Source organism: Leucopleurus acutus, assembly GCF_964270905.1.
Source record: "Leucopleurus acutus genome assembly, chromosome: 8".
NCBI lineage: Eukaryota > Metazoa > Chordata > Mammalia > Artiodactyla > Delphinidae > Leucopleurus > Leucopleurus acutus.
Genome location: NC_139151.1, coordinates 19,322,138 through 19,331,703, shown reverse-complemented (window position 1 = coordinate 19,331,703; position 9,566 = coordinate 19,322,138). Strand labels below are relative to the sequence as shown.

General features: G+C 54.9%; 1 protein-coding gene across 1 annotated transcript in view; it reads right to left on the bottom strand.

The window, feature by feature from the left end:
• Positions 1-4,802: 4,802 nt before the first annotated feature.
• Positions 4,803-9,566, bottom strand: part of TMPRSS5 (transmembrane serine protease 5) — a gene marked incomplete at both ends in the record, with an annotated part of 33,546 nt that continues 28,782 nt past the window's right edge. The window contains 5 exon segments of the mRNA XM_082844055.1: positions 4,803-4,838; positions 5,735-5,887; positions 6,154-6,296; positions 6,761-6,859; positions 8,458-8,636. Coding sequence (XP_082700181.1) covers positions 4,803-4,838; positions 5,735-5,887; positions 6,154-6,296; positions 6,761-6,859; positions 8,458-8,636 — 610 coding nt within the window.

The window sequence follows — 9,566 nt, the reverse complement described above, 5'->3', positions numbered from 1 at the left end:
CCCCTCCTCCTGAGGGAGCTCAGCGAGCGCCTGTCACATGCTGAGCCCTGTACCACGCTCTGGGGAGTGGAAATCAGTGAGACCTGGGGAAACCGGGCAGTCGGTATTCCTGGCTCCCAGGAGAAGCTTGCTCAAAACATATGGCAAGATGAGTTGCGGCTGCCCTGGGTGCCGTCTGAGGAGCCACCGAGGGGAAGGATGGGCAGCCAGGTCAGCTGCGGCCCCTGTGGAAGGAGGGACTCTCGCTCCAACAGCCTCTGGACCAAGGCAGCATCTCTGAAAAAGAGTCCAGATCTTGAGAATTCCTGGGAGCCTCTCCTCCTGCAACTCTGGGCCACCAGGGAAAGCTGCTTTTAAGCTCAATCAGACCAAAGGGGGACTGGAGCAGGCCAAGGGGAGCTGGATTTTGCCTTTTATACGAAGAGAGGCGATGGACTTAGCATGACCCACTGTCTTGTTTGCCCAGGACTGCAGGGTTTCTGGGGACACGGGACTTTTGGTGTTACAACTGGGACAGTCCTGGGCAATCTGGGAAGGTGGGGTTCCCCTAACTGAGGGGCCATGGGAAAGGCTCCACCCTCTGTGAGCCTGACACATGGCTCGGGACAGAGGACAGCTTGGACCCAAGCTGCCTGGTAATGGTTCTGCGGGCGGAAAACTTTCTTCACTACTGGGCCACGTGCAGGAGGAAAGGCTGGAGAGCAGGGGGTCCTGTGGGCAGCTCAGGAGCTGTCAAGGGAAAGTAGGCAGAAGAAAAGTGTCTGCGGACTTCAGGGCAGGGAGGAAATTCCCTCACTGTCTCTAGGGAGCTGGCACTCATGGGGCCCCACCCAAAGCCTGGGGTGTTGGGAAGTGAGCTGGGGAGCCCCTGAGAAAACCTGACCTTGAACCCTTCACCAGTGTACATGGGACATGGGGAAAGATGGCTTTAAAATCTTCTGCCTGGTGCCTCATCCTCCCAGGACCCAGAGGGCAGTCAGAGCGCTGTCCTGGAGAGGGCCTGACACAGCAGAGCAAGCTTGTTCCTTTAGATCTGTCCCAGGGAAAAAGCTCTTCTCCATGGGTGTCCCGACTGGATGTTGGGGGTTGCAGATAGATGTCTCCAGAGGCAGCAGAGGTTTGTGTTAAAGGCGGCCTGATAAGGCAGATCCCACGGAGACGCCCTCACCCAGACCCCTTATTTGATAGATGGGAGACCAAACTCCAAGAAGGCTGAGTCACTAGCTTAGGGCAGCACACTCTCCAGTGGTTAAAGACCCAGAAGGGACTGTCCACCATCAGATGCCACAGCCAGAGATTCCTTGGAAAGGAGATTGCACAGAAGACAAGCCCAGGCCTGTGAAAGCCCCCGCCTTCCTGTCACATTAGTGACAGATCACGCCTTCTGGAGCCAGGACTCCTCTCTCCATTCTGTTGAGTCCCCAGCGTGGTCCAGCCCAGCACCAAGCCCAGGAGAAAACCCACCAGCAGATTTCCCTGCACTGCTCGGCCCTGGGGCTCCGGGGCACAGGAAATCTGCAGAGGGTGCCTGCAGGCTCTGCCTCTCCCTTTCCTGGCCTCAGAATGGGTAAGAAAGACCAGCTTCACCTCTCAGTAGGAAGCTGCTCCCTACCTACGATAAGGAGCCTTCCTGGAGGTGGAGGTATTTAAGACACGGTTTAAAGGGCCATTATGCGTACTGGGCTCCAATGAGTTTAGCAGGAAGCAGAGCCCCAGTGACGCAAACACAAAGATACATTCTGGTGTGTCTAGTAGGGAGGTGGGGAGGGATCCAGACCCAGGATGACGAGGGAGGCGCAAGAGTGGGAGCAGGTGTAGGTGGGTTCTCTTGAGCAACCAGGAGGGTCCTAAGTACATGGCCAAGAGAGGGCAGAGAAGGAAGAAGAGAGAAAAACAGTGGGGAGACTCAGGAAAACCATCTCCTGACAGCTACTGTACCACCGTCTAGCATTTACAGCATTTCCAGTTTCGTCCTATTGTGGGTGAACCCAACACTTCCAAAAATAAAATGCAGGAAACAGCCTGAGAAATGTTTCCGAGGAATGACAGGGCTGCCCCCTCGTTCACAGCAACTCTCCTAGGAGAAGCAGGACTCCACGGAAAGTCTAACAAGGAGAGAGAGCCTGCACCCCGCTGTACCCTCCAGACCCCCAAAGCACAGAGAAGGAGTAGATGAGAGAAGGGCTCTACCCTGGGCCTGGCAGCCAGGAGCCACCTTCCTGGGAAGTCTCAGGAGGCTGGCAAGCTCTGCCCAGGCAGGTGGGATGCTGAATCCCTGGGGAGAGAGACAGGTTTCCTGCACACAGAAATGCCCTGACTTAGTCAACAAGAGGCCCTTGGAGCTCCCTTAGCAATTACTGCCGCACCACTCAGCCTTGTGCCTGGCTGGCCGCTAATAATTTATTGCAAATACGTCTCATGGCTCCAATAAGGCAGCCGCTTCTCTGCCTCTGAATTCCCTGCAGAGCGTCACACAGCTGGGCACCCAGCTGGTCCTCATTAAAATCCTTCCGGACCTGAATCTTGTCACCCTTCTTTGCTCCCATCTCCAGCCCTGCCCTCCAGCAGCCGGCCCAGGGCACCCACTTTTCCTCACTTTCCTAAGGGCTGGATTGGCAGCTGCCAATACAGGAAGGGCAGGTGAGAGCCTCTGAGTCTGTAGATCTGACTCGTAGCCTGGTGAAAGATACCAGGACCTTCTATAGGAAAACAGGGAATCGTTATTAGCAAATTCTCTAATTAGGATTGTCTTTATCGTCCTCCTGTGGAAAATACTCATTTGTAACATTTTAAGTCAGACCATGCAGAACTGGAAATCTGTAAGAACGTTGCCCAGGAAGGGTCTCTGGCAGGAGCCTCTTCCCAGGTTTTGGTTACCTCACCTATAAAAAAGAGGGATGGCAATGCCTTACTGTAGGCAGGTGACTAAACCAACCTTCCCATTCTATACTTCTGTGCAATATTGGACCGTCTCGTTCATCCGTGTGCAAAACAATGATGTGGATTTGGCGTGAAAAGACTCGAAGTTCCCATCCTGGCTTTGGCGCTTATCAGCGGGCTGGTCCTGGGGAAGTCACTTCAGCTTTCTGAATGAATTTTCTCACCTGTGAAATGGGCACGATAATAATATCTTCACTACATAGATGGTGTGAGATCTAAATGGGATACCACGTGTGAGCAGGATTGATAAACCGTAAAATAGTATCCAAGTGTTACTGGTTATTAACAGATCATAATGACTGTGGTAAATAAAAAGCCTCCTTTAAATAAGCAAACGCCTATGGGCAAAAACAGAAACACAAAAAAGATCATCGCTGATGGATTTGCTGGTAACTCTTCCCTGCCCAGGGAGATCGGCAGCCCTGAAACCGCCTCTTGAAGTGGGGACCCACCAGAGTCGGGTAGTAAATGCTGATCTCGGGATGGAGGCTGGAGGTCGGGGCTCTCAGAACACAGGGTCAGACTACCCACCACCTGCCAGGGCCTCACCCACGTTGCTTCTGCAGTTGGGCAGCAGACTCCCAGCAGCCACTTCCCCAGCTGTTTTTAAACGACAGTAAATTGTGGCCCTTTTTTTTTTCTAATGCACTTCTTTGCAAAGGAAGCAGACCCTCCAGGAATGAATATTCATTTGTACTACCCCTCAAAAAAATGCTGATAAACTCCCGAAAAAGTTGTGTTATTGCTAAACGCTAATTGCATTTCCTTGGGTAAGCACCATAAAAAATTCATTGCAGTTTTTAGAAATAAGATACCAATTGCATTTTAATCGCTAGAGAGGAGAGAGTGGGGGAGAAGCTTAACCAGGAAAATGCTAACTGGGCAGAAACTCAGAAAGACATCTCCCGAGCCAGAAGGCCCAGTCCTGAAACAAGAGCTGAGGAGAGATGGGTCTCGTGGGGAAGCCAGACCCTCCCGGAGGGAGCACTGACTCAGTGGCACTCAGACTTGCAGCATCAGAGCACCTGGAAGGCTGGGGCTTTCTGTTGTCAATCATGACATGTAGATTTAACAAATGTACAGAATTATATGAGAAGGAGTCAGTTCCAGAGCTTTAAGAAACATGTATGGGAGGTCCTAAATTGTAATTCTACTACCCCTTAATGTGGGTGTGAGAGAAAGAGAGAGAAGGGGGGTGGGGGGAGGACTGGACCAAGGCCATACATCATTTCACTTTAATACCAGAAGACCTGGACCAGTTCACAGAACTGTCATTTAAAACCTACACCCTGTTCCAACACCAAGCAGAGTGTTCTTACAGTGTCCCCGCCCCCCGCCCCAGCAGGGCCAGTCAGAGCCAAGTGAGAGCAGGAAGTAGGTGAGATCTACAGAAGAGTGGGGTAGATCCTGACTCCATGGGCTTCACCTGGGCTGGTCCAGCCTTGACCCCATCTGCCCAGGAGCTTCCCAGCCTGGGTCTGTAGGGAGGCACATCCCCCACCTGAGAGCACAGGGAGAAGGCAGGCCCAGGGCATCCCTGAGCATCCTCACAAAAGATGCGCACAGGGGCTGGGGTGGGGCGGGGGCGGGGGGGGGGGCAGAAGGGCAGGCTCCCGACTGCCGCCAGCACCCTCTTCCTCTCCAGCTGCTCCCTCCCCACCTCCCGGCTCCCCGACCTTCCCAACCCAACCCCAGCTTCTCTCCTGTCATTGAGGCTCTCTGGTGAGATAGAGGGGCTGGAAACCAGGGCTGGAGGGGAGAGGCCCTGTGGCCTGGAGGCTGGCCGGTGGGTGGTGACTGTCTCTTGTGCAGTGATAAGAGATCCACACCCTCTGCATCCGGGGCTGCTGCTTCTCCTCCATCTAGTGGACCTGCCAAAGACCCCAGGAAACATGAGGCTGTTATGCAATGAGACCGAGGAAACAACAGGACCAGGGGAGGGAGTCCTGGGCTGAAAGAGAAAGGAGCTGATCTACAGAGCGGCTCCACCCTCGCTTAGCCGAGTAACTAGCATTTTAATAAATCACTTAACCACTCAGAACCTTCATTTCCACTTCTATCCCATGGGGCTAAAATATCTGCTTCTCTAGGTTTTTTGTAAGGTTTGAATGAGAAGGTGGATGCCTAGGTCACCTGTAAACTCTACAGTTTATTATCTACCACCTGCCCTGAGCCCAACCTTGCAGAAGGATGCTTCCCACGATCACACCCTGCATTTGTAAAGTACTTTATACAGATCACGTGCTTTTATACACATTCTGTCACTTGGTTCTTCCCCTGAATGGATGAAGTGGAGTGGCCGGCCCAGGATCACACAGAATGAATCAGTTGCTGAACTCAAACTGCTAAATGCTGAGCTCTCTCCCTAGGGCAGGGAGAGCAGGCACGACCAGGGATGAGTAATGGTCATGAGTAAGTCCATAATAACACCTGGATCACTCACTCTAAGCCTGGCGCTGGGCAGGCCTTAACTCATGTCATCGTCACATATGACGGCATATACAGTAGCCACGATGGTTACTACCAGGACCGTGAGGTTTACCAAAGCTAGGAATTTGCCACAGGCCACACAGGAAATGGAAGATCTGGGCTACAAATTCAGGTTAACTCTTCCTTAGTGAATGCTTAAATTGATAGAATGGATTCAACGTTATAAGCATCACTTCTTCCTTCTCCCAGTCTGGGAATATTCCCCAGCTCCCAGCAGGGCCCAGGCCCGAGGGATGAGGGTCACAGTTTCCGAGGGTTACTGGTCCTTCACAAACAGGTCTGCCCCACCTGCCCCCCGACTCACCTGCGCCGTGTCCTGGATCCAGTCCAGAAATTCGGCAACCTTGGCGTAGACGCCAGGGTGGTTGGGCTCTGCGCAGCCACGGCCCCAGCTGACCACCCCCACCAGGCGCCACGTGCCCTTGTCCAGGCACACCAGGGGACCCCCGCTGTCCCCCTGCGGCATCCAGGCACCGGGACACAGAGTAACAGGCAGTTAGTCATTCCTGGTGGAGTGGCGGCAGACCACTCCCCAACCGCCGACCCCAGGTCTGGGAACACAGGCGGTCCTGCTTCCAGGACGATCCCGTCTTGCCTCGCGCCCCCCTTCAACCCGCAGCGCGCTGCCCACTTGCCTGGGCGCCCCGCTCGCGGAGACGATGTCAGCCGGGCGCCCGGCCGCAGGCCCCGCCCACCCCACACCGGGCCCCCGCCCGCCCGCACCTGGCACGCGTCGGCCCTCTGGTCCAGGTAGCCGGCACACAGCATGCGGGGCGTGAGGGCCCCGCTGTACACGCAAGAGCTGTTGCAGAGCTGGGTGCTGAGCAGGGGCACCACCGTGTCCCGGAGCGTTTCCGACCTGTGGGCTGCGGGAGGCAGATGCGGAGATGGAGGGGCGCAGAGCAAGGCCCGGGAAAGCAGGGCAGCAAGAGGGCCTTAGAGGCCCCGGAGGTGCGGAGGCCCAAAGAGGGGAGCCCAGGATGGGAGCTGTGGACTCTGGGCGAGGAGGCAGGGGTCCGTCAGACTTGGGGGCTGGGAGCAAAGAGGAGTAGACCCCACACATACACCCTGATGCTGAGGCCGTGGCCCTCCTGGGAGAAGGGGAGGGGGAGGAAGGGGCCTGGGTTTAGGGGAAAACACCAGGTTGTTCTCCCAGAAAGACCCAGGCAGGGGAGACTGGGGCCCCTGGGTCTGGTCAAGGGTGATGCCAGAGGAGAAGGGGGCTGGTGCTGCCCTGTGGCCAGGGAAGGAGGAGGTGCCTCACCTTGGGAAAGGGTGCCTCCCCGACACCCACACCCCTGTGCACCCCGGGCCCTGGGAGCTGACTCACTGTGGCTGGGGTCAGTGTGGCCCCAGCCAGACACCCAGCACTGCGAGCCCCTTGGAAAATCCTGCTCTTCAGCCGGCAGGCACACAGCGCCCACGGTGTCTGTGGAGAGGCAGTGGTCCCGGGTCCCACTCCGGCTCGGCCTCCCTGCCCGCGAGCCTGGGAAGGACCAGGGCGGGCGTGTCCTCCACACCCCCTTCTCAAACAGTCCTGGCTCCGGCCTCCCGTACAGCTGTGCGGGTCAGGTACTGCCCCCACTGGGAGCCACCATTCACGCAGAGGACAGTGTGGAAACTGCAGTGTGCCTGGTGCCCTAGGCCGGGCGGTATACACACGGTGCATCCCCACCTAGGGCTGAGGGGGGATGGAAACTCCTTCTGGGTGTTTGTACCTAACTTCTCCTAATGAGGACCCATTTTGGATTTTCCCCAGGGTGCGTGGACCCTCTTGGGACATGGTTTCCAAAAGTGTGCGACCTGTCCTGTGGGCAGTGCCTGAACCTGATTTTACGTAATGCGTAGGCCTGCCGTTAGATAAACGCCACTTCGCTGGGAGAAAGTATTTCCTCTTCGGTTCTCTTTCAGCCCCTCTTCTGCACCAAGGAGAAAGCGTCTGTCTGGTGCTACTCTGTGCCTCTCTTCACGCCTGCCCACTCCTTCCAAGCACAGAGAGAGCGGCCTGACGCGGCAGTTCCGCAGAGCACAGCGCCTAGCTGGGACCTGAGCACTGTTTTGTTTTCACTCTGTGCATTTTTGTGGTTATTATCTATTTAATATAAGTCATGTGGATTCTCCAATTAGGTAGTAACCTAACATTTCCCTTTAAATATATTCATGTCAATTTAGAAGCATTAACTGTTGAACAACGGTGCAGAGAGCACCCATATACGGTAGAATTTGTGAACGGCATAGAGCAGCCACTGTTGCTGGGGAAACCCAAGGCTCCAGGTAGCAATGGGAGGGAGGAGTGCTGAGTGTGTGTGTGTGTGTGTGTGTGTGTGGTGTGAGAGTAGGTGTGCACAGGAGTAGGTGTGCATACTTATGTGAGCCTTGCATGAGTGTGTGAGCATGTGAGGGCATGCACACGTGTGTGTGTGTATGTGTGAGCATGTGTGTCTGTAGGTGAGTGCACTTGGCACGTGCGTGTGGAAGAGCTGCCCTTCAAGGGCAGATGCTGTGGAGGAGACGCTCTGCCCCGGGAATTGTTTGCCTCGTGAACTTGAAGAGAGTCAATTCGCTCTCTAAAGGTCAACATCCTTATCTACATACACCAGCCTCAGCTCCCCATCAGGTTTGTTCTGAGGATGGGGTGAAAGAATATTTGGTAAGGTAAATCTTATTAACCGTAACATGGTGCTAGTTATTAACTGTTATCCTATTAACTGTCAATACATAGTCAACTATTATTCACTATAGCCCAGCTGGGACCTGGCACCAGCAGCCTGTTGGGAGATGGAGCCACTGAGAAGCTCTTCTTGGGACCTCGAGGCAAATCCCACCTGCAGCCCAGATGGGAAAAGGGCCAGAACTTTTGTCCCCAAAAGAGTGAGTAGAAGAGTTGGCGCCACCCCAGGTCCAGGTGATGCCAGAGTCCACGACGGTCACCAAATGAAGTGAACGTTGGCTTCACAGCACAAGGGGGTCTTAGGAACCCACGGGGCTCTCGCACTCCCTGTGCCACCCCTCTCACCACAGCCTCACCTGAGAAGTGGAGCGGGGTCCGGAGCTGCAGGAGGGCCACGTCGTAGTCGTGACTCTGGGCACTGTACAGAGGGTGGGCGATGATCCGCTCCACCACAGCCCCCTGGTGCGGCCTGACCGTGCTGTGGCTGACCAGCCCCGCGTGGACCCGCCAGCTGGACCGGCGGGACAGCCTGAAACTGCACAAGGGAGCTGAGCTGAGCCTGGGGGAGGAAGGGGCCGGAGACGTTGACATAAATGAGTTGGTGGGGGGAGGGAGCCAACAAGCACGGCTGTTAGTGGGGGCCCCATCACCAGGCTGCAAGCTCCCAGAACCCAGGCCTCTTAGAATCCCCCAGCAGCTGGCAAGACACTGGGCATGCAGTAGGTGCTTAATAAATGCTCAGGCACTGATGGAGAGAGAAGTGAGACACTATGATCATTGGCCACCACCCCTGCACTCTCCGGCATAACCCCCTTCAAGTTTTACAGCAAACGTGGAAGGGCCTTGTGTGATTATCATAGCTCTAAGCCCAGTCAGCAAAGCTTTCCTCAGTGCTGTCTCCCCACTTCCTAAGTGTGATGGCTGGGGAGGCACTTCGGCTCTCCCAGCCTCGGTTTCCTCACTATAAGATGAGGATTACATCACCTGCCTTGCCCGCCATCAAGAGAAGAGGGCCGAAGAGCTCATTCATTCCTTCCAACCAGCATTTATTAAGCACCTACTACATTCCAGGCCACGGGGACAAGGCAAGGGAAGAATCAACAAAGGGATTCAGTGGTAAACAAGACTCTTCCCTGCCCCCATGGAGCTTCCAGTGTAAAGGGGAAGAAAGACATTAAACAAATAATTACATGGAAATTGATTTAATTACAGTGGTGATAAACGTCAAGAAGCATGGAGGGCTGTGAGTGCGAAAGCATTTTAAAAATGTAAAGACCGAACAAAACTAAAGAACCAACATTTGTATGATGACGGCTATTTAGGCAGAGCTGTTCTTGGCACTGAACAGGGAGAATGTCACAAACACCGCCCGGGCCCACTCTCAGCAGACATGGGAGGTGGACAGTTGGACATTGTATACAGGACACACCCACGGCCAGAGAGAAAATGCTAGGGGGAACCCTCC